General features: G+C 46.2%; 1 protein-coding gene across 2 annotated transcripts in view; it reads left to right on the top strand.

Moving 5' to 3' along the window:
- The window catches only part of TP53I11 (tumor protein p53 inducible protein 11), a 466,547-nt gene extending 455,078 nt beyond the window's left edge, over positions 1–11,469 (top strand). For both annotated transcript variants that reach the window (XM_078684361.1, XM_078684362.1), the window contains exon 8: positions 9,345–11,469. In XM_078684361.1, coding sequence (XP_078540487.1) covers positions 9,345–9,478 — 134 coding nt within the window. In that variant the 3' untranslated portion in view covers positions 9,479–11,469. The remainder of the gene's footprint in view (positions 1–9,344) is intronic.
- Positions 11,470–16,341: the final 4,872 nt, after the last annotated feature.

The following is a 16,341-nucleotide window of genomic DNA, read 5'->3' as shown; positions in this document are numbered from 1 at the left end:
AAATAGATTGAGGAGCCAGACGATGCTACAATAGGTCAAACACTCTTTACTTTAATACTTTAATTAGGGGTCCATCTTATGGCTAGTATTGGGGACCTCTACAAGGCCAACTAACCACCTCTGGTGGCACAACTAAAACAAGATTTTAAGAGATGGACTCCCCTTTACATATCCTGGCTAGGACGGATTAATGCAGTTAAAATGTCAGTCTTACCCAAATTTTTATATCTATTTCAAGCCATGCCCATTGAACTTGACCAAGACCTATTGCCGTACCTGCGCTCATTGATCACTAAATTCATATAGCAGGGAGGGAGGGCTCACCTTCCTTTTCATGTGCTGAGGCGACCAAGGAACAGGGGCAGATTGACTCTACCAGACTTCGCATTATATTATCATGCGACACAGTAAAGAGTGGTGACGAAGTTGTCTGTGCGGGAGTCCGATAAGCATTGGCTACACATGGACCGCTTGGTTATGGGAAGATCTATTTGGGATGTCCTATGGAAACCTAAGGGGGACCGACCCGCAAACGCTTACATTAGCACCCCCACACGCACCACCCTGACAGTCTGGAACCAGGTCACTGAGAGGGTGGGTTGGATCTCATTCCCCTCCCCTCACACTCCAATCCATTTTAACTAACCCTGGGTGAAGTACTGCGCTACGCTCGCGTAGTTTGCGAAGTTTGCGCTGCTTTGCAGTATGCGAATTGCACATAGCACAGTGCAAAGACACGTAGCGTAGCGGTAATTTTTTGCTAGCTTGCGGTCCTCAACATCAAGTTGGCGACCGCGAGCGAGAAAAATTACATCCCGGCGAGACTTTTTCCTCGTTCGCAAGCAGCAACATCAAGTTGCCGATCGCAAGCATGGAAAATAAACTTCCTGGCGAGATTTTCAATGCGGGGAGGTCAGGTTTCTCATTGTGAGTGGTAGTGTATGCTTGCGACCGCTCGCGATAAGAAATTACAAGCTCGCGTTGAGAAAGCTGCCGCTCGAGTAGAAATCTACTCGAGCTGCAGAAAACGACCGCTTGCACTGTGCAAGATGCATTTGCACTGATTGCACAGTGCGGACAAGCATCCGGCACTGTGCAATCAGTGCGAACAGCATCTTGCACAGTGCACTACACAGTTCGCATAGCTCGCGTAGTGCGAAGTGCACTCGGTGTAGCCACGTGTAGCGCTACTAGACCGACTTTTCCACCAGCCCTACGCGAGGGTCCTTTCGATTGCTGAAGAGATGGAGGACGCTTAAAACTTTCAGATTTGTTCCATAAACACGATGTACTAACATTTGATAGTCATAAAAGAGAATTTATGATTCCCCCACAGTGAACACTATTATTATTTCCAGCTTAAACTGGGTTACACTCCCACACATCAGAGAGGCAGCCACTAGAGAGCTAACGGCTGTGGAGCGGCTGAGGATCCACAAGGCAGGCACCATGAGAGGCGCCATCTCCTCACTCTACAACATGCTACTGACTACATTGCACGCACCCCGAGCGCTACATGACCTTCTGGGTACGGGTCTTAGGCTAAAGAGTTTTTACAATCCCTTGATTCAATGTTGTGTATGCTGGGTGGGTTAGCTATGTTGCTGTTCTTTCTCTAGCCATATTTCTGTGTTTTCTTTTTCTTCTTCTTTACCTGTTCTGGGCATTATTGATAGAATTGAGGTCGAGGCAGCAGTACGGGAGTGCTCCCACTCCATCACCGGATCTGGAAGGTCTAGCTTTTGTGAGGGGGGCTGTGAGCAGATGGGGAGTGGGGTGGGGGGAGGCAGGTCAAGGGGTTGGGGAAGGGGGAGGCAGGTAAGCAGTTGTTGATTTTTTTTCTTCTAAAATATGTCATGACGGTCTTATTTATTTAAGGAGGAATTAAACTATTTCTACTACAACTTACTGTATCCAATGAAGAAATTTTCTGATCTATGCTTGCACCAACTATGAACTAAACCATGTTCTCTGACCAGGCTACAAGCATAGATCAGTGGATCCAGGATTCACCTTTTATTCGGCCCCTCATAATTAATTAGTCCAGTTGGACAATTTTTTTGTTTGTAACAACTGGCGAAAATAGGTAAAATCGAGACCTTTCCGAGGGTCATTTCAGATCATAATTCTTTAGTAGCTGATTTTTCACTGACTGGTGTTACTAGCATTCGGAGGCCTAGGACCTTTGAAAGGACATTTTTGTATGATCAATCATATCATGATCATATGGCTAAGTGGATTGTGGAATTCTTTGATATTCTTTGATATTAATAGACGCACAGCTCGGAAACCAGAGTTTCTCCATTTCCCGACAGAAAGCACTCTAGCAGGAAATTCGAACATGGTTAGAGCAATTAAGAACGGCTGAGCTTGAACTCAAGGGGAGAGTAATTGAGGAAAAAAATATCGAGGACTGTCAACAAGAAATTGCGATTACTAAATCTAAAATCCATCAACATTTTGGATTGAAAGTGGCAGCCAAATATTTACATTACACGTCTGAACTATATGGACTGGGAGAAAGTACCGGGCGGGTTCAGCAAAATGCCTGCAAGAGGTGACTAATCAAACCTGTAAGATTAGAAATCATCTAGACCAAATTTAAGATTCTCCGATAGAAGTATTGACTGCTGTATACTGAGGAAGTATCTTTGCCGGGGGGGAATCTCCGGAAGATTTCTTTAACACCTTGGCTGTGGCGCAAATTCTGCTGCGGTACTGGACATTCCATTCTTGGGCGTGGTTCGGACGGCCCCCAACAATCGTGCGCTCAAACTCACTGTGACTCATGATGGCCAGGGGCCGTCATGAGTACCGAAGGGGTTAAAGATCTAGAAACGATGAAGGTCACTTATTCACAAAATTAAATCCTTGCAGCCTCGATCACCTGGGTAGAACTGGAGGTTGTGTTAACTTCTTTAGCCCTGGGCAAAGCCACGGGCCCCGACGACATTCCCAATGAGTTTTATAGAGCATTCTCAGAGTCTCTGCAGCATGATATGCTGCCAATTTTCCAGCTGGCCCAAAGAGGTCATGTCCCCAATTCATGGCAGTAGGCAACTATAGTTGTTTAAAAAAAAAAGGGGACGCCAGATTTGACTCCAGCATCATATAGACCTATATCACTTATAAACTGTGATAGCAAGAAAGAAAGGGGTGTGGCTTGGACAATGGGTGCCTGATCCCGTCGCTTTGTCGAGTGCGGAACATCAGCGATTGATCCCCCTTGAAGTCGGCACCATATAGGCTTAAAAAGGATGGTATTTTACATCGGAATGGTAGCGGTGTCTAATGATATCCTTAACTTATTGGGATATCTGCAATTAAGGGATTTTCACCGTGTTGATGTCTCGATTTTGCACAGCGACCCAAAATGGCAGACGGAGTGTATTTTCTCCTGGAGGCTACGGCGGACAGATGTGGTCACTCTGCATTCTGCTTATGGCCGAATCCTCGTGTCCACATCATCATCTGAGGTCCGGTGAGGCAATTTTATATTCAGATTTGCGCCGGAGTGAGCATCGCCGCACTGCGAGATATCTCACCTGGTTCTAAGATGGCGGCATAGCGCACCTGAAGGAGGATTTCTTTGTTTCCTGGGGCGATTCATTGTGTCTCTACCTTGTAAGCCGTCCGCAGTCACCAAATCGGAGCGAGTACAGGACCGGAGGAGCATAGTTGGTATATTATGAGGTTGGGGTTCCGAATTATCTCCCCTCCATTATCGCTTCGATTGTGGGGGAAAGCCCACAAAGGTATGTTTGGCGCTTCTGCACCCTGCTTCCTGGTGGCTGTGGCCATCTGGAATCATTTTTGTGCCACGTCATGTTCCATCCGCAGTTACCATGTCTTGTGCCACATTAACTTCATCCTGAACTTCCTGGAGAACCTATGCCTGCTCCTTCTGATATATGTGTCCTCTATAGAGAACCCTACGGTCCACGAGTTGGCCTTCATTTTGTTCATGATCTACTCTCTCAGCCACATGATTCTGACCTGTCTCCTCTGGAAGATGACTAGGAAAAACACAGTTAGTTCTGAGCATCATCCACTGCATCCAAGAACTTAATGTGAAAACATCTGGATTGCTGATGTGCAGCGTACAATAAACTTCTGTAAGTTAAGAAAAATAATCAAATTACAAACTGTGTGCTTCATGTCCTGGGTGGCAAAGCTTCTGGAATGGCCTGTGCTAGGCGTTTACCTTAGAGATGGGGCAAACTCATGGCCACAGAGAGAAAACAGTCTGTTCCCCAAACTGATGCTGGTTGTTCTCATTTAGTGCTCTTTCATTCTTTGTTTACTTCCTATGCTCCTATCCCCTCTCCCCTGAATCTCTCCCCTTGCCTGCTGCGCCGCCTAGCCCCCTGTCCCTTGTGCCCTTTGACTAAGCACTCCTTCTCCTCTTGTTGGGGAAAGATACAATATTTATACTCTCGAGTCTCAGTGAACCCTCTGAGAGAGTCCACTGTGCCAAGGGCGCCACTCACAGTTGAGGTATGGTATGTCGCCCCTTGCCAAAGCACTCCCTCTCCCCTTTTTGTTGCAGGATCCAGTAGGTAGGCCTTGGAGTCTCAGAGACCCCTCTGAGAGAGTCCACTGTGTAAAGGGAGCCTCTTGCAAAAGAGATGGGGTAATGATACCACTTCCCCTGGGATCACAGCTATCTGCACTTTGGACGCAGTTTTGACTCGTCTACCGGTGTGTATCCCCATCACCCTCCCCCTCCTGTTTTCATGCTGTGTCTCTCACCCTCCCCTCCTCTTTCCCTCCTTCATTCTCTGTCTACTTTCCCTGCTCCCACACCCCTGAATCTCTCCCCTTGCCTGCTTTTTCCCCTTAAGCATATGCCCTTATTGTTTGTCTCGACCTAACATGTAACTAAGTTGCCATGCTCTAATAACTGTGTAACCTTTGTAACGATGTAACCTGCAACTATTGTCTGATATTCTGTAAAGCGCTCTGATACCTCCGGGGCTATATAATACCTTTCAAATAAATAAATAAATAAACAAATAGCAAGATATATTCTAAAATACTTGTATCCAGGTTGGGTAAGGTCATCACTCCTCTGGTTTCAATCAGGAAACACTGGTTTATCCCCGGGAGGGATACGGCAGATCATGTACGCCGGGTTACATCCCTTCTTGACTGGGCTCAGGCCACAGACTCACCGCTGGTAGTAGTCCTGTTGTACACTGAAAAAGCGTTCGACAGGGTCTCCTGCAGTGGTATGTCCTGGAGTGGAAGGGAATATGTGGAGAATTTAACCAGATGATTAAGGCATTATACCAGTCACTGAAAGCTGTAATTCGCATCTCAGGGCAGGATTCGAATAAGTTCGATATACGCAGAGGCACTAGGCAGGGGTGTATGTCCTCTCCTCTGATCTTTGCTCTTTAAATTGACCCCTTTAAAAAAAATCTAGAGCTGGAAATTAATGTCAAGGCTCTGAGGGTCAATGATATTTTCTATAGAGCACTGACGTATGTGGACGACATCGCAGTGCTTACCGCTGATGTCGTCGTGGCACTTCTAGAGGTGAAGATTCTAGCCGAACAATGTGGTATACTTTCAAGATATAAATTAAACATGGAGAAACCCAGATTCTTTGTTCAGGGAATATTCGTTCTACAGGCCTTTTGGTTGTTCAAGAGGCAACCTATCTGGGGGTCAAAATCACAGCTGTTGTAGACAAAATTCCTGATTTGATTATCTCCCCAATGATAATGTCAGTAAAAAATTGGAAAGGCTAGACCATCTGCATCTTTCTTTCTTTGGTCAAAGCAATATTATTAAAATATCCGTCCTCCCAAAACTTTTGTATGTTTTAAGAACTGTTCCTTTAGAATTTTCCTCATCTTCCATTGCAAGGATAGAGACGATTTGTCATAGATTCCTAAGGGGGTATCGTAGACCAAGGAGGGTGGCCAAATGGATGACCCTTCCAAGCAATTAAGATCTCTTGATGAGTTTTAGAAAGAGTCTGAAAACCTGGCTCTTTTCTAGGTCCAACTAGTCTTTCGGTCGCCACCTAACAATCATCATTTTAGCGCCAGGAAACGTATGGTGTCAGTGCGCTATATAAGTTCAGCTTAACATTAACATTAACATCCCCAGATTTCTTTTTTACCATTGGGCATCTATTTTATAACACCTGGGTATTTCAGAAATGTCAGTGAAGGTTAGACCGACTATATATAAACTAGGGTTGGGGAGCGCAGCCAAGGGTTGTTTGGTCAGGATACTTGAACCCAGCTTTTACAAAACTAAATTTGAAATACTTAAAGCTGCTTACAGAGTATGGAGACAGATATGGCGGAAACTGAAGATTGCAAATTTTAATATATATACTCCACTCTCCGCTCCGTGTATCCTCCTATCAATTTTTCAGGACCAAATCACCTTTAGATGGGGGAGAAATGGGATAAGATCTTTGGGTGACCTGTGGAGGGAAGACCAGCTCTTGTCATTTATGAACCTCCAGGAAGAGTTTGGGGTGGATAAAAGAGATTTCTTTTTTATATATCTGCAGAAACATAGGGGCATATTACCAACCAATAGAGATAATTTTTGTCTCTAACTTGTTTAGAGACAAAAATTATCGCCGCAAATCGGCGATTTTTATCGCAGATAAACCTTGCTATTAACAAGGTTTATCGCAAATGCGATAAAAAACGGCCGCAATGCATGAATATCGCTGAAAAGTCACCGATATTCATGCATTATCGAGCAAATGCTCTTAGCCATGTTATCCACCTCCTATTGGATAACATGGCTAAGAACTGCTCCTGGGCAAGTGTTACCTTTTGGAGATATTCGCGCTTAGCACGAATATCTCCAAAAGTTGGTAATAGGAGATAGCGATGTTAGCGACTGTTTTCAGTCGCTAACATCTTGGCACGCCCACTTTGCATATCATTAGTGATAAATATCACTGACATGCAAAGCGGGGCCCAAGATGGTCACTATCTCCTATTAGCTGTCGCTAACTGGTGTTAGCGACAGCTTGGTAATAGGGAGATAATTTTATCTCCGCTTTCTTGGCTTTTAAAGCCAAAAAAGCGGAGATAAAGCCCCTTGATAATATGCCCCATAGTTTTCCTGGGGAATATAGGAATAGGATAGCTTTGATATCAGAAAAGAAACCCTTGGTGGAGACAGTGAGGAGTAAATCCTGGATTGGGAAAATTTACCACATTTTTATTCAAGCTTCCCCAGATGACATGGATGCTCAGAATGCAAAATGGGAGACTAGGCTTGGAAGGGAAGCAATTTATATTGAGAACTCACTGGAATTGTCAAACCAGGAGTTGTTAACTGTGAGTCTTAGGAGCCAACATTTTATGTTTGTTTTCTATCTCTATTACACCACAGCAAAGATAGCTAAATGTGGTGGAAGGAGGGGAGGGAAATGTAACAGATGTGGTTTACAAGCTGCTGACACCCTACAGGTGTTCTACTCCTATCCCACAGTGGATGTTTATTGGCAAGACCTTGAGGCTTTTTTAACTATGCTTTTAGGGTTCCCTGTGTTAATTACACCTGCTCTTTTAATCTTGGGGTTATTAGATAGCACGGAGACCAACAAAAGTGTGAGGTTAGAAATAGGGTTTTTGTTCATTGCAATGGCCATTGCCTGTTTATGTATTACCTCTCAAGAGAAAAGCACTGACCCTCCCACTGGCGGTCTAGAATGCTGGCTATCTACAATATAGAATCTTTAGTATATTAGTTAACAGGAAGAAGAAACTAGCATTTGCAATTCAATAGGTCTCGCATTTCGTGAGTTTGAGCTATTAGCATTGTAAATGACAATTCCTTTTATTTATGTTTTGGTTTTTAAAACATACATAAAAGGCATTGTAACTTACAATGCCATTAGCTTAAACTCGCATAAATACGAGACTTATTGCATTGCAAATGCTTGTTTTAAATGTTGGCATGTATGGACCCGTAGTCCCCGGTTCTGATGGCAGCGTCCGTGAATTAGTGAACCAAATTATACTTACACAATATTCTCTCTCGTATAGCAGTTAATTTGGTATAACATTAAAACACCGGTCATGCCGTATAAAACCGGACAGGTGGAAACCCGAGTGACAGCCAGAAATTCAAAATTTGGAATCTGCCTTTTTTTGCATTCACAGACATTCTTTCGTTGCTAAGGGGCATAATAATCAAGTATGATTTTTGTGTTTATTTGTTCTTATTTGGAAAAAAATGTGTGTGTGACGTTGCATATTTAATAATACCCAGCAGGAAGATACATCACATGATTCCACCTCATTGGGCTGTTTCAGTATGATTTAGAAAATATTGCACAGTACCCAATCTCAGTACTGTTTTTTTTTGTGTGCACAACCAACCAAGGAACGACGTTACCTTCGCGCCCTATTGGCGGCATTAACCAGTAAGGGGTGGGGAAGGTTTAAGCTGTTATCCTGCAGGATACAGAGTCTGTAAAACAGGCTGTCAATTCAGTCAGCTGATGTGCGTGAGCGTTCTGCGATTATATGATGAAAATCCCAGAATGTGTTCGTATAGCCCCTGATGAAAGACCCTTGGCAGAGATGACAATGGTACAGTAGAGCTCAACTAACAAGGAGGAGACAGAAAGCAAGAGACTGGCAGACAAGCCTGCGATGGGTGCCCGCGAGTGGTGCGCGCGCTGTAAGGAATGCAGGAAACGTGATCCAGAACAGATGGCACCCTGCACACCACTGCTCACTCCTGAGGCCCCTACACCAGAGGAGTGAAAGTTTTGAGGAATGGTGGGACATGCCCCCGTCTTTGGCCATTTGCGTGAAGACCCACACGGAGAAGGCTCTTGGAAGTCTTAAGTGATTCCAAGAGCCCTCTCCAAGAGCAGTGCACGCACGCTGCGCTAGACGAGATCTAAGAAGGAGATAGGGCAAAGAATTTGGGCTCTAATTGCAAGACTGGTAGACTAATAATAGCTGAAACAAAGTTTCTTACTCTCCAATCATTTTGGGGTCAGCATTTTTGAACGATCAGGCAAGGAGGCCAGTAGGGACTACGTAGCTCTGTCTTTTAACCTGTGGTGTTTGTCTGTTGATTATGGGTATCAGTGGATTTTACATTTGGTTATCCTATTTATTGCACTTGCACTTTTCCTCTTTAAGTAATAAGCATGATGCAATACGAGCTGCTATTCCTTGTATATACTGAATGAATTGAAGGGCTAAAAAACATAATAGATCCTTATTCTATTTCTCTTCTCCTCATCTACCTAATGCATAATGTGCTGTTCTGTTCTCCATTGGTTCTGTCTGTAGCGCTGTTTCTCACCCTCTGCCACCATTTTGTCTCTCTCTCTGCAGTGACCGCCATCACGCTCATCGAGAACGGCATCATTTCCAACGGGGCGGCTGTCCTGCTGCTGAGCCACGCGCTCTTCCTCCTCATCAGCTTCTATTATTACTACCAAGTGGGCCGCAGACCCAAGAAGCTCTAATGCGCCTCTCTTTTGATATTTTATGTTCCCGTTTTTGGTTGTCTGTGTTGTTTCCCGGACTCTTGTGTGAACGATGTCGATAGGTTGAAACCCATCTGGTCCACTGAAGGTCGGCCCTGTCTCCCTCCTAATGTACCATGTGATTCACGGATGTCTGTTACACGTCACCCTTCACATACAGTAGTACATACTCTGTCGCAACAGGGGTCTCTCTTGCCTCACAGACCCTTGTACGTAGGTAGCACCTCTCCCAGCTGACCCAGTGATAGTAGGAGCGCTCTTGTGACACATCATGTGACAGCAGGGGAGTCTCTAGTGATCAATTGTGTGACAGACGCGGGACTCTCCTTACATTCTTCCCACCTCACAGACCCTTGTCAGAAAGAAGCATCTCACGGTCTCACCTAACTGACTTAGTGAAAGCAGGAGAGCAGTCTTGCAGGGCTCGAGTCGGGGTACCACTCGGGCGGACGGCGTCCCCCCACTTATTTTACCAGGTGGACGGCGTCCCCCCTGCCAGACAGCTGGACTTCACTGTTTGGCCTCTGTGGGACAAGATCGGAGTGCACAGCACGCTGCTCTCACGCTGACTTCTCAGATACAATCGCATATAAGGGGTGAGCGAGGGGAGGCAATGAGCCTGATGTTGCAAGCCACCTTTCGTGGCGTCACTTCCTGTTGTGACGTCACTTCCGGTGACATCATCCCCCCACTTCTTTTTTTAGGACTTGTGCCTTGGTCTCTTGATACATTATGTGAAAACAGGGGCCACTCACACGACAGACCGTGTGACAAAAGGTGTATCTCTCCGTACATAGTGTGAAGCAGGGACTCCACTTACATCTGACAGTGTGACGGCACAGGACTCCACATACATTTAACAGTCCTTGGTACAGCAGGGGAGTGCCTCATACATCTGACAGACCGTGTGACAGCAGGGGCCTCTCGCATGACTGACCGTGTGACAGCAGGTTGCCCCTCGCACGACTGACATTGTGACAGCAGGGGCCTCTCCCACGACAGACCGTGTGACAGCAGAGACTCCACTTACATCTGACAGTGTGACAGCAGGGGCCTCTTGCATGCCCGACCCTGTGAAAGTAGGGTTATCTCTCCCTACATAGTGTGAAGCAGGCATTCCACTTGCATTTAACAAGCCTTCTTATAGCAGGGGAATACTCATACATCTGACAGACAGTGAGACAGCAGGTACTCCACTTACATCTGACAGTGTGACAGCAGGGGCCTCTCGCATGCCCGACCCTGTGACAGTAGGGTTATCTCTCCCTACATAGTGTGAAGCAGGGATTCCCCTTGCGTTTAACAGGCCTTGCTATAGCAGGGGGACCCTCATACATGACAGACCATGTGACAGCAGGGATCTCTCCTACATATGATGGTCAGGGTGTCAGTAGTTGGCTCTCATGATGCCAGGGGCCCCTCCTACATTTGACAGACCCTGTGATTTCAGGGGCTTCTCCCTGACAGATGAACTGAAGGCAGGGGCCTCTCTTACATGTGATAGTCCATGTGCTAACACAGGTGCCTCTCTTACAACTATGTGCCAGAAGAAGGCTCTCACCTGAAGGACCTGACACAGCGTGCTCTCGCCAGGCAGTGTATGAGCAGAGGGGTATCTCCTGGCAGACCGTGTGACAGCAAAAGGCTCCTCTCACATCTGCAGACATTGACAGCAGGGTGATGTCTCCTCTCTCTTCAAGTGACAGCAGTGCTCCTCTGTGATACATTATTTTTCTCATGATTGCAAGGTTGGTATTGGTACCTCTGACTCAGGATAGGCAGAGAGACAGCAGGATACCTCTATCAGACTAACCCATCCCTGTGACATCAGGCGTTCTCTCTGACACTGCACAAACTCTGTTGGAGAAGGGGGTCTCCCTTACACCCCCCAGCTCCTGTAACAGCAAGAGGCCTCTCTCTGCCACCGCACATACTCTCTTGCAGCAGACGGGCCTCTCTATTGTCAGGCCACTTTAAAGCAGGGGGTCTCTTTTCAGCAGCAGGGATTCTTTCATGCAGGAAATCTCTCAAGCATTGGGAGGCGCTCTCAAATCTGAGACATTTGCATGCAATGAGGTTGCTGTCAGAGGGGAGCCCGCCCCCCCTGAGGACTCATAGGAGGATGATTCATGTACCCACAAGATGCATTGATAGCAAGCAGACAGGGCAGTCTCCGACACCTAGACGACCCAGTGACAGCAGACAGGGCAGTCACATGCATCTAGTATACCCAGTGACAGCAGACAGGGCAGTCTCATGCCCCTAGTAGACCCAATGAAAGCATACGGGGAAGTCTCTGGCACCTAGAAGACTCAGTGACAGCAGACCAGGCAGTCTCAGATACCTAGACCCAGTGACAGCAGACAGGGCGGTCTCAGGCACCTAGACGACACAGTGACAGCAGACAGGGCAGTCGCATGCACCTAGTATACACAGTGACAGCATACAGGGCAGTCTCATGCCCCTAGTAGACCCAATGAAAGCATACGGGGAAGTCTCTGGCACCTAGAAGACTCAGTGACAGCAGACAGGGCAGTCTCAGGCACCTAGAAGACTCAGTGACAGCAGACCAGGCAGCCTCAGACACCTAGACCCAGTGACAGCAAACAGGGCAGTCTCAGGCACCTAGAAGACCCAGTGACAGCATACAGGGCAGTATCAGGCACCTAGAAGACCCAGTGAGAGCAGATGGGGGATGAGTCAGGCACCTAAAAGACCCTGTGAGAGCAGACGGGGAAGTGTCAGGCACCAAGACAACCCATTGACAGCAAACGGGGCAGTCTCAGACACCTAGAAGACCCAGTCACAGCTGACTGGGCAGTCTCAGGCACCAAGAAGACCCAGTGACTACATACTGCCGGGCAGGTGAAATTATCAACATTTTCTCCTCTAGAATAACCTTGCCGACTGTCTGCGGGTGAAGCCATTAACGTGTCGTCCCTTGATTAACCTTGCAGGCTGTCAGTGGGTGAAATTGTAAACATGTCCTCCAGTCAACAGGATACTTCCTTAAGTTATCTTAGTGCATTCTCAGCTGGACAAATGACCAACAAATACTCCCCAGGAATTACGTGGGAATCTCAAGGGGTCAAGTAATTGACATACTGCCTTCAACTAACCAGCTGGACTTTCACTGGGTCAAACAATTGACATGTATTCCCTTCGACTAACCTGGGAATCTCAAAGGGTCAAGTCTTTGACATCTGCTCCCTATGACTAACTTTTTGGAATTTCAGATGGTCAAGTCGTTGACATCTGATCCCTTCGACTAACCGGGAATCTCAAAGGTTCAAGTTATTGACCTCTGATCTCTTGAACTAACCGGGAATCTCAAAGGATCAAATCATTGATATCTGATCCCTTCGACTAACATGGGAAGGTTAATTCATTGACAAGTGGTCACTTTGACTAATGTGCTGGAATCTCAGATGGTCAAATAGTTGACATGTACTCCCTTAGTATAAGCTGGTTGAATCTCAGGGACCATGGCTCTACTTTAACCCACTTACCCTTGTAACCCATCCCAAACTTTAGCACAAACCAATAGAATACCTAGTCCCACCTCCTTGCCCCAATCCTTGGTTTATCTCTGTTAATGTTTTTTTGTGTACAAAAGCTAGTTGACTGAACTGCAAATAAAAAATGGAAAATGAACCCCACAATGAACGTGATTGCTGGGTCCCCTGTGCATGACAGACAGGTGTCCTTCAACGGATCAGACGCATCACTGACATAGCAGTTGAAAGCATCAAGTTCTGGGACTCGCCCCATCATGGTTTGATCAATCACAAACACTGCAACAAATGTAGCTTGGAATTTATTTTTATGGTCACTTTGTTACAGAAATATTCTGCTGAGATTTGCTTCATTTCTGATCCATGACCTTGTACAGTTTAGAATAGTAAAACTTTACTTAATGGATCTTGTGTCCAGTTATTTTTCTTGAGTCACTGCCTGTGCGTACAAGTGTCTGTACTTCGAGTGTCTGTACTTCGAGTGTCTGTACTTCGAGTGTCTGTACTTCGAGTGTCTGCATGGGGAGAGGTGTGGCGCCGCGGCCAGGGCGACTGACGCTGGAATCTGGGGACCACGGTTCGATCCCCGGCTCCGGCGGCAGGTTAGCCCAGCACCATGTGACTCTGGGCAATAGCTCGCTTAATCTTCCCGACGGCCCCCAGCGCCTAGAGACCCTTACGGGTGATTGTGCGCTTTACAAATGTGGACTTTACTTTACTTTACTTTGCATGTCGAGTGTCTGCATGTCGAGTGTCTGCATGTCGAGTGTCTGCATGTCGAGCGTCTGCATGTCGAGTGTCTGCATGTCGAGTGTCTGCATGTCGAGTGTCTGCATGTCGAATGTCTGCATGTCGAGTGTCTGCATGTCGAGTGTCTGCATGTCGAGTGTCTGCATGTCGAGTGTCTGTTTGTCGAGTGTCAGCATGTTGAGTGTCCGCATGTCGAGTGTCCGCATTTTAAGCGTCCGTACTTCGAGTGTCTGTACTGTGTGTGTACTTCGAGTGTGTGTACTTCGAATGTGTGTACTTCGAGTGTGTGTACTTCGAGTGTCTGTACTTCGAGTGTCTGTACTTCGAGTGTCTGTACTTCGAGTGTCTGTACTGCAGTCTTTCTGGGAAAACCCTAAAACTGTTGTTAATATCATTGTGTACTGCTCAGAAATATGAAAGAGTGTTAGGGTAGTGTGTGATTGAATTAGAAATATCATGTTCGAGGCATTTGAGCTGTTGATCACATACTTTTGCATAGATCGCCATCTGTTGTTGGGCTTGGATATTTGCACTTTGTTATTGTATACGTCTTTGTAGTCGCAAGATAGTTGACTCCTCCTTTGGTTAGAAGTGCGCATGGGCATCAACTCCATCCTTAGATTGTTTTCCGCCATCAGGTTCGGATGTAATTTGCTGCACTCTGGGTCGACTTTGTTTTGATTTCCCCTCGACGCACAAAACTCTCACCGATCAACAGTATTGTTTCGATCGCGATCTCTTTACGCGTATCCAGCACCAGAGAACTTTTCGAGTCTGGTCGTTGACATGGGCAGTTGGGCCGATCGGTGCCATCAGCCAGCATATGGAAAGGACTCCATTTAAAGCCCAACTACATCTTCAGAGTCAAAAACTCCACCCAAGCAAAAGGAGACAAAACCCCCTCCTAAAGGTAAGGAAGACAGGCCAAAACACCACTCAGAGCCGAAATCCTCGACGCCGAAAAAAGACAGCGGATCCAAATAACTTTTCCATCCAGATTCACCAGATCCTAAGCAAAATACACTCCATATTGATCCCATTACCGGCCAAGTCACCTCCATACCACCTAAGAAGAGAAAATTAGACACCTCAGAAACACTTGAGATACCTGCCAAGAAAAAAGACTCATCAACTCACCTATGAGACCTTTCTCTCCACCTCCACAATCCATGAACATTATACTCTCTCCAGCACACTATCCTGTGCCTCCTCTTTCACCTGCACCACAAGAGGATGATGAAGATGTAGGGGGTGAAGATGAGGGAATAGACCCACATCACACAGATACTGATGATGACACACACAGTACCTCACCTCATGACTCTTGAGACGATTACAATGTCCCAGATGTGCTTGAGCCTGATTTGTATCCCTCCAATCCATCCCCCAGATGATAATGTAGGGTTTGGGCAACTAATAAATAGAGCTGCGCAATACCATGGGGTTCAACTGCACTCAGACCCTCTAGAGGAACATTTTGTATTAGAGACATTCTCCCAGCCACAAAAACAACAAATACTTTCCCTATGCTCATGGGGATGATTAAATATTCCCCTGAGGTTTTTAAAGACCTTGTCAGGGCTAGGGTGCTTAATCCTAGGATTCAGAAAAAATACAAGCCAGCTCTGAGCGATCCAGCTTATATTAAAGGTCAACTCCCTCTGGACTCATTGGTAATGGCAAACGCCTGCAAATGGGCAAATTCCCAAACCACAGGTGATGCCCCTCCACCAGACAAAGAATCAAAGCTACTAGATGCATCAGGTAAAAGGGTTGCATCTCAGGCAGCACATTTTTGGTGCATTGCTAACTCACAGGCTTTACTTGAGAGGTATGACAGGGCCCACTTTGATGAGCTTGAGAAACTCGTGCAACATCTTCCATATGAGTACAAGACCAAAGCAAATTATCTCATACAAGAGGGAAAGTTAATCACAAACACCTCAATAAAGTGTGCCCTGGATGCTGCAGATACAGCATCCCGTGCAATTAACACAAGTGTCGTACTGCGTAGATATGTGTGGCTGTGCATATCAGGTTTTAAGCAAGAGGTACAGTCTCCCATCCTCAATCAACCCTTTGACCAAGAACACTTTTTTGGACCCACTGTGGACACATCTTTAGAAAAAACGAAAAAGGACACAGAGACAGCCATATCCATGGGGGCGCTACAAGCAACACCGAGTAGAGGTTCTTTTTGTCGCTCCTCTTATAGAGGCGCCTCCAAGACCACTAATACAAACACCTCCTCCACTTATAAAGCCCCACTCAAACTTCCCCTAACAGGGGTTACTTTAGAGGGAATTACAGAGGCAACAACAACAGAGGTAGTAGAGGGTGTGGTTCTAATACCTGCACCTCCCCCACCACAAAACAGTGACTCCCCTCCACTCTCCCCAGACTCCGGTCGGGGGAAGACTATCACAGTTCCTACCTGTACGGAATTCCATCACCACAGACAGGTGGATAACACCTATTATCCAGTATGGTTACTGCTTGGAACTCAATTCTACTCCACCCCATATTCCTCCCAGACAACGTCCAATGTTGTCTACGGAACATCTCACGCTTCTAAAG

Source organism: Lissotriton helveticus, chromosome 3_2 (genome assembly GCF_964261635.1).
Source record: "Lissotriton helveticus chromosome 3_2, aLisHel1.1, whole genome shotgun sequence".
Taxonomy (NCBI): domain Eukaryota; kingdom Metazoa; phylum Chordata; class Amphibia; order Caudata; family Salamandridae; genus Lissotriton; species Lissotriton helveticus.
The sequence above is the reverse complement of the archived record's forward strand: the minus strand, read 5'-3'. Positions and strand labels throughout refer to the sequence as shown.